This window comes from Dunckerocampus dactyliophorus, chromosome 4 (genome assembly GCF_027744805.1).
Source record: "Dunckerocampus dactyliophorus isolate RoL2022-P2 chromosome 4, RoL_Ddac_1.1, whole genome shotgun sequence".
NCBI classification, from domain to species: domain Eukaryota; kingdom Metazoa; phylum Chordata; class Actinopteri; order Syngnathiformes; family Syngnathidae; genus Dunckerocampus; species Dunckerocampus dactyliophorus.
This window is the reverse complement of record NC_072822.1, coordinates 15512777-15531369: the sequence shown is the minus strand read 5'-3', so window position 1 is coordinate 15531369 and position 18593 is coordinate 15512777. Positions and strand designations below refer to the sequence as shown.

Genomic DNA, 18593 nt, shown 5'->3' with positions numbered 1-18593 from the left:
AAAAGTTATTTCATTGTCTTGCAATTTTTTTTTACCCATCATTTTTTTCTCCTCTCAGGGGCTCCGTAGGAAGTCGCGTTTCTGATAACCCTGAGCGGAAGTGTAGAGCATTTAATATACTCGTATGGATATACCAAATTATAATCCTAATTTAGTATGTCTTTAAACATAAAAGGTTAGACCTAAAGAAATAAATGTGTGCTTGCTTGCAAAAAGTTAACTAACTGCAGTCATTTAGATAAAATGAAGTGGAAGAGTGAAATGAAGGGTAACAAAGTACAGTTGAAATATGAATGCAATTTTATAATATTTGATGTTTAAATATGATTTCTTTTAGAATGAATGAAAATAATATGGGTGAAGAAATGCACTTCTGATGGCATTTGTTTTGAGAATCGTTAGCGAGGTCATCGTGTGATGTAATAAGGCTCAATATAGGGGTACAGTATACACACAGGAAAATTAATAAATGACAAGAGTAGATATCCAGTGAACATTTTAGCTGGCCTGTGTTTTATTATGTAACCTTCTGTGTAATTTCTTAATAACACAGCACCAAACAATGCATGTGTAATTCTAAACCAATACACTGCCATCTCATTTTTATCCTTTCAGCACCAGTGACAGCATGTCTGAAGGTCAGCAGATAGAGACAGACACTAGCCAGCTCACATTCTCCAATCTCCAACAAGATGACGATTGGGAGGGTGCTCTGATAGATGAAGTGCCCCAGCCGAGGCTTCTCTCTCCTGAGGCTCAGACCATTTCAAGCATACTGGAGAACTGCATCTGTCAAATAGAGATCGCAGCATCTCTGCCTGTTGTCCGCAACATAGTCCACCCGTCTCCTGAGATATGTGAGGAGTTCACAAGAACTCTTGAGGTGCATCAGATGTTAACTGAAAAGCTGGAAACGTCTAATGGCCTCCAGAAGGAGTCAGGTGGATCACCAGAAGAAGAATGTGCGAAAAGGAGGAGGAGGGCTCAGCTTGAGAGAGACTTCAAGTACTCTGTCAGGGACCTGCTCAGGTTGTTTCGAACCCACCCTGAGGCTGTTATGAGTTTCAGGCCAGAGGTCGACACAGAAATTGGGGAGGCTGAATACACTCTTATCTTAGCGCTGAAACATTTTCATGGACATATGATAGTGAGGTTGCAGACCAGCCCAGAAGAGGAAATACTGCTAGCCGTCGAGACGGTGTCACCTGATACGGATCTAATAGTCAAACTTGAAGAAACAGCGGCAGCCATCAAACAAAAAGATGTTGAGGTAATGTGTTGTATGAACAAACACAGCTTCAAAAAGTGAACATATCCCTGTTACAATATCACATTTTCACATCTTGTCTTAGCAATATTTGTCCGCTCTTCCTTGCAAGAGTGCTCACAATCTGTCAGATTAGACATTGCACAGCCCAACTTCACATCAATCCACATCTTTTTGATTGGATTTAGGTCTGGGCTCTGTTTGGGTCATTTAATTTTTTTGTCATTCGTTTGTTGATTTGTAAGCACAGTGTGCTTGGGCGTATTGCAAGGCTAAAAAGGTGAAATTCCCCTTCAGTATCATCAGCTGTCTAGCACACGTCTGAAATTGAGGTTGTGGGCCGAAATTGACAGGAACTGTTCATAAGTCCCTCCACCTTCACTAAAGCAACAATTTATGCTGAATTTATGCTGAAGAAAAACAAGCCTGAAGCATGCTTCACAATGAGTATACTATTTTGGAATGGCCGCTGGGCTTATGAACCCAACTAATCGTAATTGCACACAGCTGCACACAATTCCACTGGAGTAAAGTTGCTGCATCTTGCCCCGAGCAGGAAGTGCAGCATTCCAAAATAAGAGGGTAGAACAGAAAGTGATTATTCCTGTCCTATGGAGCATGACAGGGCAGACTTGGACCTGAAAAGATTGAATGCATTGATGTCGTAAAGAATAACTTTTTGAACTTTTAAATTTATAGTGGTCTACTTTTTCCATCAAGCGGGGGTGTGTTGACTTGTTATATCCATTGTTCATTCATCCCACTTTAAAGATAGCAATATAAAAATAACTGACTCATTATAGTCCTAAATCATGTCTGACCTCTCCCAATCCTTGGGTGGGTATCTTAGATTTCCAAGAAGACAGATGACCTCAGCATTTTGGAGCGTCGCCTTCAAGAGAGCCAGACAGAAGAAGTGGACTGGCAGCTTGTTGCAGACGAACAGTGTCAGTCCCTCATTAAAACTTCACAGGTGAAGCAGACGAGCATTCAGCAGGAAATAGACAAACTCAACATTCGACTCCACACAATGACGCTTAAATATAGAGAGGGGGAGAAAGTACTACAAGAGGTACATTGACTTGTTTTAATGAGAGGTTACATCCTGTATTTGGCTGGGATGATTAGAAAAAACATGTTTCTCCTCTTTGGCAGATAAACGAAAATGTGGAGATGGAAATGGAATACTTGATCCAAAAGTTTGATGATGAAATAGGAGAGCACCAGGTACAAACTTTACTCGTTATTTCTTTCTTCTCTCGTTCAATACAGTACTTCTAAGAAGTAGACAGTGAGACTGGGCTGTAGTCATGTAGCTAAAAATATGCATTTACAGTTCACAGAATTTGTATCTTTAACTACCGGTATTTAATTGGCAGCCACTGTGTAAACCTAGAAAATGATGTTTGTACTTGAGTAACATTTAAAAATCAATTACATTTACAATTACAATTACATTTAAAACAATAACAACCACAATAATCATAATAATGATCTATTAATATACACAAGCATGTAATTTGCACAGGGGATACAGGGGTCGTGACCCCCGCAAAAATCAGATCCAGCCAATATTACCCCCCCCCCCCCCCCCCCCCCCCCCAATATAACCGCATCATTCCATTTAATAAAAATATGCATTACCTTGCATTAATATCTTGTTGATTTTCTTTATTTCTATCATTTGCCACCAAAATAGCATGTTTAATCATCCGGTAACGTAACTGTTCCAGGCCTAGTGCCCACACAATTTTTTAATCTCGCGACATCTTGTGACATGAGATCTAGAAATATAAAATCTTCTTTCTATCTCCCAGGCTGATCTAGAGTTATGTCAGATGGATGTTGAGAGGGAAGAGGGGGAATGCAAAAGACTGGAGAAGCCTTATGCTGACATAGAGAAGGAGTACAACTGCATCATGGAGAAGCGGCGGCTCGCGGAAGAGAAAAGAGTTACAGAGTTGAAGCTCAAGGTCACTCTTTATTGTCAGTCCTGGTGGAGAGGCTACTGTACTCGCAAGGCCTTGGCCCTCAATCCCATCAAGCCTACCAAGAAGGGCAAAAAGAAGGGCAAGGGCAAGGGTAAGGGTAAGGGTAAGAAGAAAAAGTAGTAGTCCAACAGTAAAATCACAACACTCTTATCGGAGCAGCAGCATGTTCCTGTCAGAAGAGGTTGCCTGGGGAAGGGGACCATCAATGGTTAATCATATCACTTTGAAAAATATTACTATACTCTTACTATTACTATATTATCACATATGATGTTTCAGTCCGCCTTGAAAAGAAAAAACAAGTACAAAATAAGGACACAAGTATTGGGACACGTGGTTGCCACACCTCCAGGGAGTGACTGGCGACCAATCAAGGTGTAGTCTGGAATAGGCTCCAGTTTCCCTATGAGCAGTATAGAAAATGCAGATGGATGGTTGTTTCTCGATCATGAATGTAACTGGCTACACCAGTTTGTCTTGTTTTTAACCACAAGGTGGCGACATTAGCCCGATTAATAATATAGAGGCGTAATAGACTTAACTCGAGTTTGAACTACGTTTAATTTGAATTTGTTCTGTCGGATTCATCATGTAGTAGATGTTGCACAAATTAGTGTGGCAAAGGTGAGATGCATGGATTATGCAACTATTCACCCACTGTCAACCACTGATTATGTACTGTATGTGCGTGTGTAATAATATATATACTTATATAGTTTGTGTTTCCGCAAATGTAAGTTTTTATTTGACTAATTTCTCTTAACTGGGGACTTTCAGAGAAGCGGGTCAGAATTCAGTAATCTCTCAGTAAGAAGATTAGTATTTGTGAGACAAAGAAGATTATTGTGAGAAGCTAACTCTTAGAAGTTGGAAGTCTCTCGGAAGTTGGTTTATTGTCGTTTATTTGAATCTTAAGAGTAAAAATAAAAATACTGTGTAAAAATGTTTTTTAATCATCATAGCCCTCCTCTCCACACACACACACGTGCCACCGGAATGTCTGCATCTTTAAATTAAATTGGTATGACAATGCATTTATTGTACAATAAAGCAACCAGAAAGGATATTGTTTTCACTTTAGATTGGGAAAATTTAACCGTATTGGGAAAATGTAACCTTACCTAATAACTTTGATGCAATGTCAAATTAGACTATTGTTTTTATGGTACAGTAGTCTTTTCTGTTTTGGTTTTGTGTGCAATGCTTTGATGTAGTTTGACAATGTCTTTGTGGTCCTGGATGAACATCTTGATCTACAAAAAAAAAACAGACTGTGAAATGTGTTTTGAGCAAATGTGTTTCAGTGCTCTTTGTCAAGGTACAAACCTTGTCCAGTTGTGTCTCAGTGTCACTCAGAGCCACACCTTTCTCTCCATCCACGTCACCGCCTGTCAACTCATAGAGGTTGAGCGTCGCCATCTTGATCAAGCCTAGCAGGAGCGTTTCCTTGGCTGCAGTGTCATGGATGTGTTTCCACATTGTCTCCTGTATGAGGAGAACAGAAGTTGACAATCATACAGTAACACTGCTGAGTGAGGATTACGTTTGATACCCAGTGTTCCACTTCAGGTTGGGCCCTCTCCAGTTTGTGCTGGAGCTGTGACAGCTGGTTGCTGTTGTGCAGAAGCATCAAGTGGTGCTCCCTGTTAAAAGTCAGCAGGGTTTTCCTCTGCTGGTCCACCTGCTCCTCTGCTTGCGTCTGTTTCTCACAGAGCTGTTTGCGGATGCGGAGAAGACTCTCGAGATGACCTGCAAGAAATGCCTCATCTTCACACTGAAACACAACAAAGGGCCACGATTACATGTACTGGTTTTCTCAAAAATGTCAGCAACTCCATATTTTTAGCGCAGGTGGGGGCATGAAAGTATCTCTGTTAATACCATGAATGAGAAGAAATGATGAATTATGTGTTAACTGGCCACCGATTAAAAAAATTGACTATTTCCTGAATTAATTGCATCATAACTGTTTACTCAAGTACCATATGTTTCCTAGCTTCATACTAACTGGACAATGCTCTCCCTGTGTTGGTTTCACAAAAGGTGTTATGTATTATGTTAAAAATGACATTACTGTGTTTCCATTACTGTGTTTCCAAAGATGAAGCAGTTTCTGGAAATGACCTTTTTGCTGTCATATGCTGTAAGTAGGCAACAGCATTAATTAGGGGTTTGCGTTTTACAGACATTTGTTTTTTTGGGCTTTTTATTTTTATTTTTATATACTGTATTGGCCTGCAAATAAGACAAACTTCGTTTTAACCATGTTTTCAAGATCATTCCATTCATTATTAACCATTATTAATGATCACTGATCACCATTGTTTTAAAATTGGCATCATAAGTCCTCTGTTGCTTGCTAACTTGCCCAACCTCTGAAACACTTGTTTCTCACTGGTGTGTATTGACTGAGACTGAAGTTGTTTGGGACCACCTGTAGATTTGCACTTGTAGAGCGTGAATATGAATCACTTGTTTGTCTGGGACTGTTTTGGATGGGAAAAAGTATATTTGGGCCGCTATGGTGGTGGTGGTAGTTCATGCACAGTTTAAGAAACGCGTCTATGGTTTCACAGCTCACTAAGAGTACATATAGTATTGTACAGTATACAGTACCGGTCAAACGTTTTATAACGACCCTCTTTTTCCAGTTATTTATTGCAATTCAAGTCCAATAGTTTGAAATGGTACAAAGGTGAGTGGTGAACTGCCAGAAGTTAAAAAAGATAAGGTTACCCAAAACTGAAAAATGTTAAATTTAAAGCTGTTCAACAGAAATGAAGATTCATCAGGCCTTTGCCAGTTGGTGTTACTAATTCCTACAGTACTTTCTACCTTACTACCTCATCTCTCTGTATAAAAGCTGCGTTTGTAATACACTGGTACTATACCCTCATGAGCATCAGTATTGTAATGCAGAAAGCAATATGTTGCTACCAAAATAAGGCAATTAACAATCGAAGAGAGACACATCTTAACACTTAAAAATGTAGTTTTTTCCTACAGAGAAATTTGACCAGTAGTGTATGTTGTAAGGGCATAGTCATTATACTATTTCTACGAGAACAAAAACATTGAGTGCTGAAAACCTTTGCACAGTACTGCAACTTTGGACCCGCAGCACATGACACGATGTTGAAAAGTATAAGCAGCGCTACAATGTCAAGCTTCAACAAGTTATTTCTTAGTGTGACCTATTCTAATGCAATCTTATGTACTGGAATACCTTATGCTGCTAATATACTGCACAGACATTTTTCCTGTATGATACATTTACGCATTGCCTTGTTGCCTTACCTGTGTTATTTTCACCACCTGCTGCATGAAGTACTTATACACAGTGTCTCTGTGCATGCGATGCAGGAGCTGCTGCTTCCTGTGCTGCAGCTGGGCGTACTCCTCCTTTAGCATCTTGACCTCAGTCTCTTTCTCACTTGCTTCTTTCCTCTCCTTTTCTGCTTTTTTAAGGTTTTCATCAGTGGCTTGTTCCTTCACATGGGGAAATGTTGACTTTAGGGGTATCAGTGCTCCAAAATACACAATATAGGAGGATTATGGGACTGTACTGAGGATTTAACTGTATTGTGAACTACAAGCGGGGGTAATTTGCTGTTGTGCAAATTAAAACATTAAAAAACATTATTCTGACACAGACACTTGAGGCTAGAGGGTCTTTTTTTCCAGTCCATACCATCTATGGATCATAGTAGCTCTTATGGATTACTTTGGAAAGAATCACAAGCACACTTAATCTTGACAGAAAAACATAGATAGAGTATGTGTGAAGTTGGATGTAGAAAAGGCTAAATGTGTATCTTTATAGCTAAACACTTAAGTATTGATTTTGGGGGTGTGGTTTGTTTTAGAGATGTTCCACACCCATTCGTTTTAATTTTTCTAGCTGTGTACATTTCCTTTATTCCTTGCATTATATAACAATAATGTTCAGCATCACAGCACTAACACAGAATGCTCTTTTTATGCACCATCTGAGCACCATTAAAGGTTTAAGGAGTTGGAGGAAAAGTTTGTGCATTCAGATTTTTAGATGTGCATAAAAAATAATATCTCCTGAGTGAATTTGCACTGGACTTGTTTGTGTGAAGCTGTGGTATACCTTTGGAAAGGTATTAATACTTGACAGTAGATCCTTGGCCTTCTTTGCATCCTTTTGCAGTTCATCTTCACGCCATTCTAAACGCTCCAACTTCTAGACAACAACACAAAGAGAACTGTTATATATAATAATGTAGAAATGTATGCACCTTACTTCACGGTACGAAACACTTATTATGAACAATTTAATTGTCTCATCTGCCTACGTCACAGGGGTGATAATGTAATGAGCATCAAGTGGTCCCATTTCTTAGTAGCTTCTTCCCCTTGGCTCCCGGTCTTAAGGGATAAGGAAGGGGTTAGACGAAAGGGAATGTCTACGGGGGTAGAATTGGGATTCAGCCTTAGTATCTGTGTAAAAGTTACTTCTTTATTCTCAGTGAATTAATTTGTGCCCATAGTTAAGAACTACGGTAGTTGACTATATTTCCTTGCCTGTTTCCGCTCCTCCAGTAGCTCCGCTAGATGTTCTTGTTCCTGACGGTCCTTCATGATCTCCATCAGAATGTCGTTCCTGTCACGGAAGCTCATGGCTGTCATCATAGACTTGAAGACATAACAAGGAGGCCATTAATGAACATTGATAGTTCACACGGCTTCGTGTAAAAACGTACTGTGAAATGTTCTCCTCGGGGAGCCTCAAATATGATTAATCATGTCAAATACTCACGCAGTGTTCAAGTTTTAAGGCGAACTCTGCTAATTTCAATCAGTTTTCTGTACCTTCTTGTCAGGAAATGACTCGTCACTAAGATACTTCCGGTGGTTGCTATGGTAACACGAACAGACTAGCAAAACTAAAGGGTCACGCGGGGATACACATAAACAAGAGTGTTTTTTAGTTAAGACACTTTATGAATGTAAAATTATTAGTTTTTTAAAAGATTTTTTAGGTGTGTGTGGCAAGGAGCAGCTATACATGTTGCACAGCCATAGCCAAATACTGTAGTAATAGTAATAGCTAAAGTACTTATCGCCAAAACTCAAATAGGCCTACTCTCCTACTGTCTTTGGCACTGAGACCAAAAAAAATCCCTTCTTAGAGCAAAGTAAATTCCACAATGAAAATATAACAAGAATTTAATTGCATAGCAGAACTACCTGTTTTACTATGCATATGACAATAAATCTCTTGAATCTTGAATCTACTGTATTTCTACTGGCCCTTGTTTCTCGGCAGAGTTCATAGGGCTCAGTCAAAACAGCCCCTTAGGCCAATGAGAAAAACATCCTTGCCCACTAGGCTGCTTTAATGGCAAATAAGGGGCTTTTGCAGGCTCTGGGAAGGAGCACTGTCATTGACAACCTTAATGTATCCCATCAGGCATTCCCCAGCTTTTTATAATACTATATGTTAGCCATAAAAGTTTCAATTAGACTATAAATTTGAAGGTGATGTAAAAAAAATGTGTTGCCCATGGAGGACTCCTGGAGGACTCAAAAAATTATAATCAATAATCTCTGCTCTTTATTAAATATAAAACACATAGTGAAAAGAAATAAAAACAGCACCATCTGTTGGGTCATTTAAAACACCACCAAGTTTCAGTAACTCTATAATTTAATCCACCTGAATGAGATCAAACGCTGCAATCAACCCTAATGGTGAGTGACGAGTAATAGTATGACTGACAGGTGTTACTTGTCACTTGAAGCACACAAATCACACTTAATATTACACTTTCGACTTGGTGATGCTAGAACCATGCTGGCCAGAGCACGCTACAGCACGTGCCTACACAACATGCTCACCACAAGCAGTATACAAGTATAAGAGTGTCACACATTGTACTACGAGATGATTTAAATGTTATACAGTGCTCTTAAATGCAAGATTTTTTTCTTTTAGGTTCGCCTGCATCTAATCCAATTAATAAAATTGGGTGGATTATATTGGAATTAATGGAAAGGTATATTACAATATATGACCAAGTAAGACGGGCCGCACGGTGGTCTAGTCTTACTTGTTGGCCACACATTCACAGTGAGGAGATCGGGAAGCCCTAGGTTTGAATCTGTGTGGATGTGTGATGTGTGGAGTTTGCATGTTCTCCCCGTGCGTGTGTGGGTTTTCTCCGGGTACTCCGGTTTCCTCCCACATTCCAAAAACATGCATGTTAGGTTAACTGGAGACTCTAAATTGTCCATAGGTATAAATGTGAGTGTGAATGGTTGTTGTTTGTGCCCTGCGGTTGGCTGGCGACCAGTCCGGGGTGTGCCCCGCCTGTCGCCCGAGGTCAGGTGGGATGGACTCCAGCATACCCCCGCGACCCTAATGAGGAGAAGCAGTATAGAAGATGGATGGATGGACTAAGTAAGTTGTGCATTATTGCTTAAACTATATACAGTATGAAGACTTGTTATCACCTGCTATGGGGCTCTGAACTTACAAGACAAGGTGACATGAGGCAGGAGGCACTATCACACTTAATGGAACTGTGCTGTTATTTTTGGACAATAATTACTAGGTGAGGTGATGACAGAAGTGACATAGAAGAACCAGGATAATGCATCTTCAGATTTAAATAGGTCTTATACATATACACACACACACACACACTAAATGAACTGTGAAACAATAAGATATGCCTGACCAAAGAGCAATGAAGAGGAAAAACAAAAACACACTGAGATGCTTCTGCATCTATATTTGATGAATGGATAGCTTATTACACATACAGAGTGTCTTTATTAATACTAGTGGAAGGGAATGCTATTATAATAAAAGCATGTTGTGTGAAGTGATGGGTCCCGTGTGATGCTGAGGAGATGGAGACATCACACCCATGTTAACATCAGGGGACCTTTTAACTGCTGAAGAGGAAGCAGAGAAGAAGAATACAGTTTGTCAGAATACACTTCTTCAATTGAGAATAACATTTAGCCCTTTCTCAATATAGCACATATAGAGGGACTTTTTAAAATCCCTGGAGATACTTTGCAAATTTTTTGCCTGTTGAGGCAACGTGCATTGTAAAATTGTTTTTGTAATTATAACTGTATAATCTAAAGGGACAATATTATATAAATTAAATTTGAAATATATTTTAGAGCAGTGGTTCTCAACTGGTGGGGCTGGGACCCAAAAGTGGGTCACAGAGCCATTTTTAGTAGGTCGTGGGTCTTTGCCTGGGAAAAAAAAAATGTAATTACCCAATGTGAAAGCACCTCACGCTTTTGTCTACACTATTGGCTTGCTACGCCGCCGCCAGGTGCATATCATGTTTCTGGGCGACTGTCAAGCTGTATTGAAAGCAGTCCCTTAAAATATAAGATAAGTGAGAAAAGTTCCTGTATATGGGTTAGCACTTGTCATTGAGGGGCGATGGTGGGTCCCTTAGCCAAACCAGCTGAAAACCACTGCTTTAGAGTACTCAGTGTACAGCTTGTATCGCGATATAATTTTACTATCCACTGAAAATGAGTCATCACACTGCCATTATTGTGTAAATAGCTGACAACACAAGTGAGTAGCATGATAATTGTGTCTTATGGTCTGGGGCTGTGTGAGTGCTGCCGGCACTGGGGAGCTGTGGCTCATCGAGGGACGCACAGCATGATCCCCTCCCTTGGGAAAATGGTCTGCGCAGCAGTTTTGATGATAACGAGGACAAACACACCTTCAAGATGGAGCGACTATGTACAGTGGGTACAGAAAGTATTCAGACCCCTTTGTGTCATAGCAGCCATTTGCCAAAATCAAAAAAGTTCATTTTATTTCTCATTAATGTAAACTCAGCACCCCATCTTGACAGAAAAAAACAGAAATGTAGAAATGTTTGCAAATTTATTAAAGAAGAAAAACTGAAATCACTTATCACATGGTCATAAGTATTCAGACCCTTTGCAGCGACATTCATATTTAACTCACATGCTGTCCATTTCTTCTGATCCTCCTTCAGATGGTCCTGCGCCTTTATTGGAGTCCAGCTGTGTTTAATTAAGATGATTGGACTTGATTAGGAAAGGCACACCTGTCTATATAAGACCTTACAGCTCACAGTGCATGTCAGGGCAAATGAGAATCATGAGGTCGCAGGAACTGCCCAAGGAGCTCAGAGACAGAATTGTGGCAAGGCACAGATCTGGACAAGGTTACAAAAGAATTTCTTCAGCACTCAAGGTTCCTAAGAGCACAGTGGCCTCCATAATCCTCAAATGGAAGAAGTTTGGGACAACCACAACTCTGCCTAGCCCTGGCCGTCCAGCCAAACTGAGCAATCATGGGAGAAGAGCTTTGGTGAGAGAGGTAAAGAAGAACCCAAAGATCACTGTGGCTGTGCTCCAGAGATGCAGTAGGGAGATGGGGGAAAGTTCCACAAAGTCAACTGTCACTGCAGCCCTCCATCTGTCGGGGCTTTATGGCAGAGCAGTCCGACTGAAGCCTCTCCTCAGTGCAAGACACATGAAAGCCCGCATAGAGTTTTCCAAAAAACACATCAAGGTCTCCTAGAGTATGGGAAATAAGATTCTCTGGTCTGATGAGAACAAGATTGAACTTTTTGGTGTTAATTCTAAGCGGTATGTGTGGAGAAAACCAGGCACTGCTCATCACCTGCCGAATACAATCCCAACAGTGAAACATGGTGGTGGGAGCATCATGTTGTGGGGATGTTTTTCAGCTGCAGGGACAGGACGACTGGCTGCAATTGAAGGAAAGATGAATGCGGCCAAGTACAGCGATATCCTGGAGGAAAACCTTTTCCAGAGTGCTCAGGACCTCAGACTAGGCCGAAAGTTCACCTTTCAACAGGACAATGACCCTAGGCACAAAGCTAAAATAACAAAGGAGTGGCATCAGAACAACTCTGTGACTGTTCTTGAACCAGCCGGAGCCCTGACCTAAACCCAATTGGGCAACTCTGGAGAGACCTGAAAATGGCTGACGTAAACGTTAACTTAAATGGCATGGTGTCTTTGAATGCAACCCCTCATTGCTGATAATAACACCTTTAAACTTTGATTCAAATGGTCTGCTTCTATTAAAGAAACTAGAATTAAGTAAATAGATTTTCATACATGTGTGCTATCTTTTAGCTTGATTTAAATTTCAGGTAATTTAGAGCTGATGTTATATACAAATATATATAAAATCCTGTCCCGTCATTTATCTGTCTTTCAATAAAATACAGTAAAAATGTGCATGTTCAACAGATACAGTAGTTGCAAGTTGGTGATTAATAATGATTAATTCATTTGAAAACCGTGATTAATCTGATTAGAAATGTTAATAATTTGACAGCCCCAATTTAAATACATGTTGATGATATGTACAAGTAGTATTCAACACTGGCCACTCGGTGTCAGTAATCTCCCATTGCTAACATCTGTGAGTCTATATTATACTGTATACAGTATCATTTATGTCTTAAATAGATTATTAACTCTTATGTTTACTATATTGGGTAATACGGGTGTAAAGGTGACTATAGGGGTGTTATTTCATGGCTAGAGGGCTCTAATGTTTAAAAAAAATGTATTTAGAGGGTCATTTCTATGCCCGAACTATGAAAATATTCCATTTATAAATAAGGAATCCTACTTCGCAGAAATATATCACGGTCGGGTCTGGAACCAATTAACCACGATAAACGAGCGATGGCGGTATACAAGCTGTACACAAATTACTCTAAGTTGTATCCACTTTTAATTTCTACAATATATATAGTCTAATCTATCATCAGTATACTGTAATACTTTCACTTCCACACAGCAAACACACACACATACCCACGCACACAGTTGCAGGCTGCAAACATTTAGGCATCCATAATTTAAGGTCAACAGTGTGTTGCAAAGTGATATTGAGAGGAAGTCCATGTTTATGCAAATGCCTTGTCAGACAGAGAGGCCAGCGCCTTTGTGACACCATATATTAATAATGAGCCACAATGGCAAAGATGCACTGAGTGGGACCCCAAACAATGTTGCTGCCACTGGCAAACAATGGAGACTGACAGCGGGCTGAGTGAGTGCAGTGAAATCATGTGCACTCAAGAGAATAGAGTGTAATCATGGATTTGTTTGTGTATTGATGTTTGTGTTTAGTGTTTGTCTCACAGCAGTGGTCTTGTCTGGCCTGTTTGCAAACATGCTTGAACAGGAACAAGAACAAGGCTCCAGTGGGAGCTTCATGCTGGAAGACTGCCAGACCCCACAGAGGCTTGTGGCTCCTCCAGAAAGGCCAAGCTTCACAATCCTTTCACTGTATAATTACATTTTAAGCAGTGTTAGGAATTATACAGACAACATAAACAATTTGTGATTGATTCCAAAACTTAATAATGGTAATTGAATTTTAGCTGGTTTGAAAATGTACTGTAATAATGGTACAGTAAGAGAGTTTTCATTTTCCGTAGAATTGTATGTTCACTTGTTGCTAGGCAAAGTTCATATGCCGGAATCACAACGGCCCTAGAGGCCATTGAAAAGATTAGGATACGCCAGACATGCCCACTACGTTGTCTGAATGTTACACTTGGGCCTTGGGCACTTCGAGCTAAATACAGTACCACTTCCACACGGAATGGGAGGAAGACTTTTTTTTCACTCTATCATGTATGCTCATCAATACTCATCAATACCTACTCATCAATGTAACATTACTGAGGCCTAGTGACCAGTATACTATATATAAGGTATTTTTTGACAAATAATATTAATACATTTTTGAAAAACTGGAGCGATGTTCGAACCGCAGTGTAGCGAAGGATGACTGTATATGTAAGCATTAAAGCTACAGACACACAAAACATCTTGTTCCCAGTAGAGCTCACATGAAATGCTCTTTCAAACTGTTGAGAGCGTGGGCAATACACTTCTGAGACTTGTTTAAAATTGTTGAAAAATAGTGTAACATGGGACCTTTCAAGGAAAATCTAATTTAGGGCAACCTGCCAGCAAATCTTGTCTCTGCTCTCTCTTTCTCTCTCTCTCTCTTGTTGTCTTTCTTTGTCTCCAAGTGTGTGTATGGTGGATTAGCATGCTTCTCCACTCCTCTGGCCATAATCAGATGGGACATTGGCTCCATGACGGCCCACAACCCCCACCAGCACCCACTGAGGGTGCACCTCCACTGCCATGTGTGTTTGACTGGCAACAGTATGTTAGGAGTTAAAACAATTATTCCTGCGCACGTCAACCACTCGCTCTCACCACATTACAAGTAAAATCTGAGGGACAAATGTTGTCTTTCTCTGTGTGTCTTCTTCATCTTGAATTGGACAAAAAGTGAGAGTCCAGTAACAGAGACAAGGATAAAACAGCTCAATAAGGCAGATAAACTTCCATTAGTGATCAGCTTAGTCTGAGCCCCTCTGACCCTAGACTGGCCTGTCTGATGCTGGTTTGAACCTTAACCTTTGACCCTTTGTCTTTTAGATACTGCACACACACACGCCTCTTGCTCTCTTTCCCTTGACAGCCCTCGTGCTCATATTAAGATCTACATGGCCGATTTCAAGGCTGTTTCAGACATAAACTCTCATTTAGCTCCTGAGTCTTGTTACTGCGCTTAACAGCATTAGTCCATTCTTGTGGCTTTTACATGAAGCAAGGATGGATTGTACCATTCTAATCAACCACCAGCATCCTGTTCCATTGTGCCAGTTTAACATCACCATAATACTTATTGTTACTAACTGCACATTATAAGTGTATTAGATAGTTTTAACTGATTCATCTGCTTATTTGGCGATGACGCACCTCAACATGCATTATATAAATAAAATCTAACACGCTATGCAACCTTTGAAAAATAAAAACTCAATGTCTCTAGAATTCTATTTCTGAATGTGAAAGCCTGCAGTGGCAAAACAAAAGGAGGACCTTCAGCCTAAGAAAGATGAACCATAATGAACTTTTAGCAATTACACTCCATCTCAGGCCACTTATTCTACGCAAAATGACTTCATTAATGCTGGGCATCACACAAATGCTACTTAGTGTCTTGCAAAGACATCTATAGTATATATATTCAAACCAACAATTCAGTCCCTAATGACATGAAGATAAGTTGCGGGTGCCTTTTAATAAAAGCTTCTTGTGGAAGTTGTTTATTGTTAGAAGGTATATTGAATGTATATATTAAAGCAATAACTTTGGGTATTATTATGCCTGCGATCTTAATATTCCTTGGAGAGGCTTTAAAAAATGTTGACAATTTTAAAATAGCACTTGATTTTCAAATTTTCTATGATATTTAATAACCCTGAATTATTGACTCTTCATTCCAGCTCAACCATATAAGGTTTATTACTAATACAGTATTAGGAGTTAAACCCTTATTGAAGATTACTGCAATTTTCTGAGAAAATTCTGTATGAGGAACTATTATCAGTAATTAAAAAATGAAAATAATAAAATGTGTCATTGTTAGACCGCACGGTGGCCTAATGGTTAGCATGTTGGCCACACAGTCAGGAGATCTGAAAAACCTGGGTTTGAATCTCTATTGGGCATCTCTGTGTGGCGTTTGTTCATGGAGCATGTTCTCCCCGTCCGTGGGTTTCCTCCGGGTACTCCGGTTTCCTCCCACATTCCAAAAACATGCATGTTAGGTTAATTAGCGACTCTCAATTGTGAATGTTGAGTGTGAATGGTTCTCTATATGTGCCCAGCCTCTCACCCAAAGTCAGCTGGGATAGGCTCCAGCATAGCCCCGTGACCATAGTGAGCATAGAAAATGGATGGATGTGTAATTTTGATACACTTCTTATCCACAACTGTAGCAAGCAAATAGGATGCCTTGCTAACTTTTAGGAATGAGCGTTACAAACGAGTATCCATTACAGATAATGCATTTTTTGCCAAAATACGAGCATGAAACGAGTACATCTCCTCATGATCCGTAATCGTGATGAAAGAAAATCCTCATTATGCATCCACTCTTCACGCTCTGTGATTGGCCAGTCACACACAGCGACCGCCCCTCCCGAGACACACTGTGGAGGCTTGAGCCACAGAGGAGTTGATGGGTGCCTCAATCACGTACACGGTGCAATTGGCAAGTTGAGAAGGGCTCGTGTGGCGTTGCCCACTGCCTCCGCTTTATTAGGCTTTCCTCAGTTCGCCTCTATTTTGGTTTGTATCTAAAGTTACTTGGTAAACTTGTTTCGTAAAGTACGCGGTGCATTTGACAAGACAGACCCGTGCAGGCTTTTTTCCTTGAAAGGTATTTTTGTCTCATTCCATGAAGTCATCATAAAACAGGCGTGCTACCTACAATATAAGAATTTTGTTGATTTTCAGTTGGCAGTACACAGACAGTGGTAACAGGAACATCCATTGACTGGCTTCAACATTAGGTACACCTGCACAGTACAAGATCAAACATTTTGCCTGTGTGGCTATCATACTACATTATATACAGTACATAAGCATGGTAAAACATTACAACTCTCTCAATAGGTTGCTGTATGCATGTTGCAGTCTTAATGTACGTGGTGCGTTTCACAAGACAGTTGAAGACAGTTGACGGCTCGTGCGTCAGTCGCCAGACGGCTGGTGATATAAAGTCAGTTGGAAAACTTTGCTCGTAGTACTGAACACGGTGATTTTGAGAAAAATACAGTGAACAATAATGTAATACATTCTTAAAAAATGTATAAAAAGGCTAAGAAAAAGTTATATATACAGTATATATATTTATTTAAAGACTGTGCATTGCGTTATTATCACAAACTCGATTTGTGGAAATTATTGATTTTATTTTAAATGTCTGTTAGCATACCTATAATTCTTTTGTTTTACATCACTAGATTAGTACATGTTCCATAAAATTATAAGTGCAATAATTCTGTGCAATACTTGCATGCAACCCTGCCATTTATCCAGGCTTGGGACCGGCACTGAACATCTCCAATGGCATTTATCAAATACAGTATGTGTAATTCAGGCATTATTCTACAGTGATTATTGTATTCTATATTTACTCATCGCATATATATTTATTTATTTTAGTGTGTGTAAAAGTATGTTAGATGGGTGTGAGGCTGAATGTGACCATGAATGTCTTACATTACATTACATCACATTATATTATATGATATGATATTATATGATATTATATTACAGTATATTATAGTCAGTTGTTTATTTTCATGAATTTGTTAAGAATGGGGATAAGGAGAATGTGAAAAAAGTGGATGGAGGATATGTGCGTGTGTCAGGAGATAAGCACCACTTAAGCTCTTTGATCACAAAGGTTCATCCATCTAGTGTTCAAACAGTGTGTATGAGAAAGTCCCCTACTGATTGATTACACACACACACGCACATGCACACATGCATGCACACACATGCAGACAAAGAAACTTTATTTGAAATAAGATAAGTTCCCTTGTCCCCCACCTGGAGTTTATACATCACATTAAATTGCATATCCTAAAAAACATCTTTAGATTGAACAAAAAGCTAATATGCCCTTTGAAACCAGGTTACAGTCCCGAATCGACAGAATTTTTGAATGTGCAAAATATATCCTTGCTGGGACTAGCGAAAGCTTAGTCCCATGTAAACTACACCAGTAGACCCTTTATCCAATTTATGTGCATTTCACACCGCTTTTACTGTACAAGCAAGCATGAGGAGACCCAATCCATCTTTAAAGAGCTGGAGGCCCCTCTGAGCCCACCTCATTCTTTTCCCCCCACTCGTCCTTGTGTGGCGACGAAGGGTTAAGGAGGAAAAGAACCTCTGAGGAGCTGCCTGCTTAACCCCTGACCTCAATGTGTGAGGGAAAAAAAGAGAAAGAAAAACATTCAATTATATGTACAGACAGTTTTAAAAAAAATCTATATGATGCAATTTTCTTTGCAGCAGGTGTTGCATGCAACATCACTGAATTTATGTGCATGTTTGGGGGGGATCACCAGCACCCGCCCATGTTTCATCATCCTCCAACCGCAGCAGAATCCTCTACTCTGCGGGCAAGCAGGTTGTCAGTGAGGGGGTCCAGCTGGTGGAGACTGGAGATGCCAAACAACCTGTCAGAGATAAGACACGGCGGAGAAGGTATGCATGGCAACCACTCTGGGGGGATTGTTGATGATTGCAATGCTTGGGGAGGCTCTCTTATGTATGTGATAAGACAACATGCTACACATTGTTACATTGCTGACAATACCCTGCAATGTTGAAATGTTATTGTTGGACACTTTACAAGCATACTTTCAGGAAAGAAAGCTGGCTTATACAGTATACTGCAGTATCACACCCTT

At 40.0% G+C, this 18593-nt stretch overlaps 2 protein-coding genes across 4 annotated transcripts; one reads left to right on the top strand and one right to left on the bottom strand.

Annotated features, from left to right (window-relative positions):
• The first annotated feature begins 628 nt into the window (after positions 1 to 628).
• On the top strand, positions 629 to 3868 carry iqcd (IQ motif containing D). Of its 2 annotated transcripts, XM_054773989.1 has the most exons (4): positions 629 to 1270; positions 2118 to 2339; positions 2423 to 2494; positions 3085 to 3868. In XM_054773989.1, exons 1-4 carry the CDS (start codon positions 629 to 631, stop codon positions 3376 to 3378), a joined length of 1230 nt encoding a protein of 409 aa, XP_054629964.1. In that variant the 3' UTR covers positions 3379 to 3868. The 2 variants fall into 2 exon arrangements, with proteins under 2 accessions (XP_054629964.1, XP_054629965.1); XM_054773990.1 differs by lacking the exon at positions 2423 to 2494 and having other exon boundaries at positions 2118 to 2240.
• Positions 3133 to 8126, bottom strand: cfap73 (cilia and flagella associated protein 73). Of its 2 annotated transcripts, none has more exons than XM_054773994.1 (7): positions 8045 to 8126; positions 7810 to 7920; positions 7376 to 7468; positions 6556 to 6747; positions 4811 to 5032; positions 4585 to 4743; positions 3133 to 3313 (listed from the first exon to the last, which is right to left on the bottom strand). In XM_054773994.1, the coding sequence occupies exons 2-7, from the start codon at positions 7915 to 7917 to the stop codon at positions 3308 to 3310; spliced, it is 780 nt and encodes a 259-aa protein (XP_054629969.1). In that variant the 5' UTR covers positions 7918 to 7920; positions 8045 to 8126; the 3' UTR covers positions 3133 to 3307. The 2 variants fall into 2 exon arrangements, with proteins under 2 accessions (XP_054629969.1, XP_054629968.1); XM_054773993.1 differs by lacking the exon at positions 3133 to 3313 and adding an exon at positions 4226 to 4511.
• Positions 8127 to 18593: the final 10467 nt, after the last annotated feature.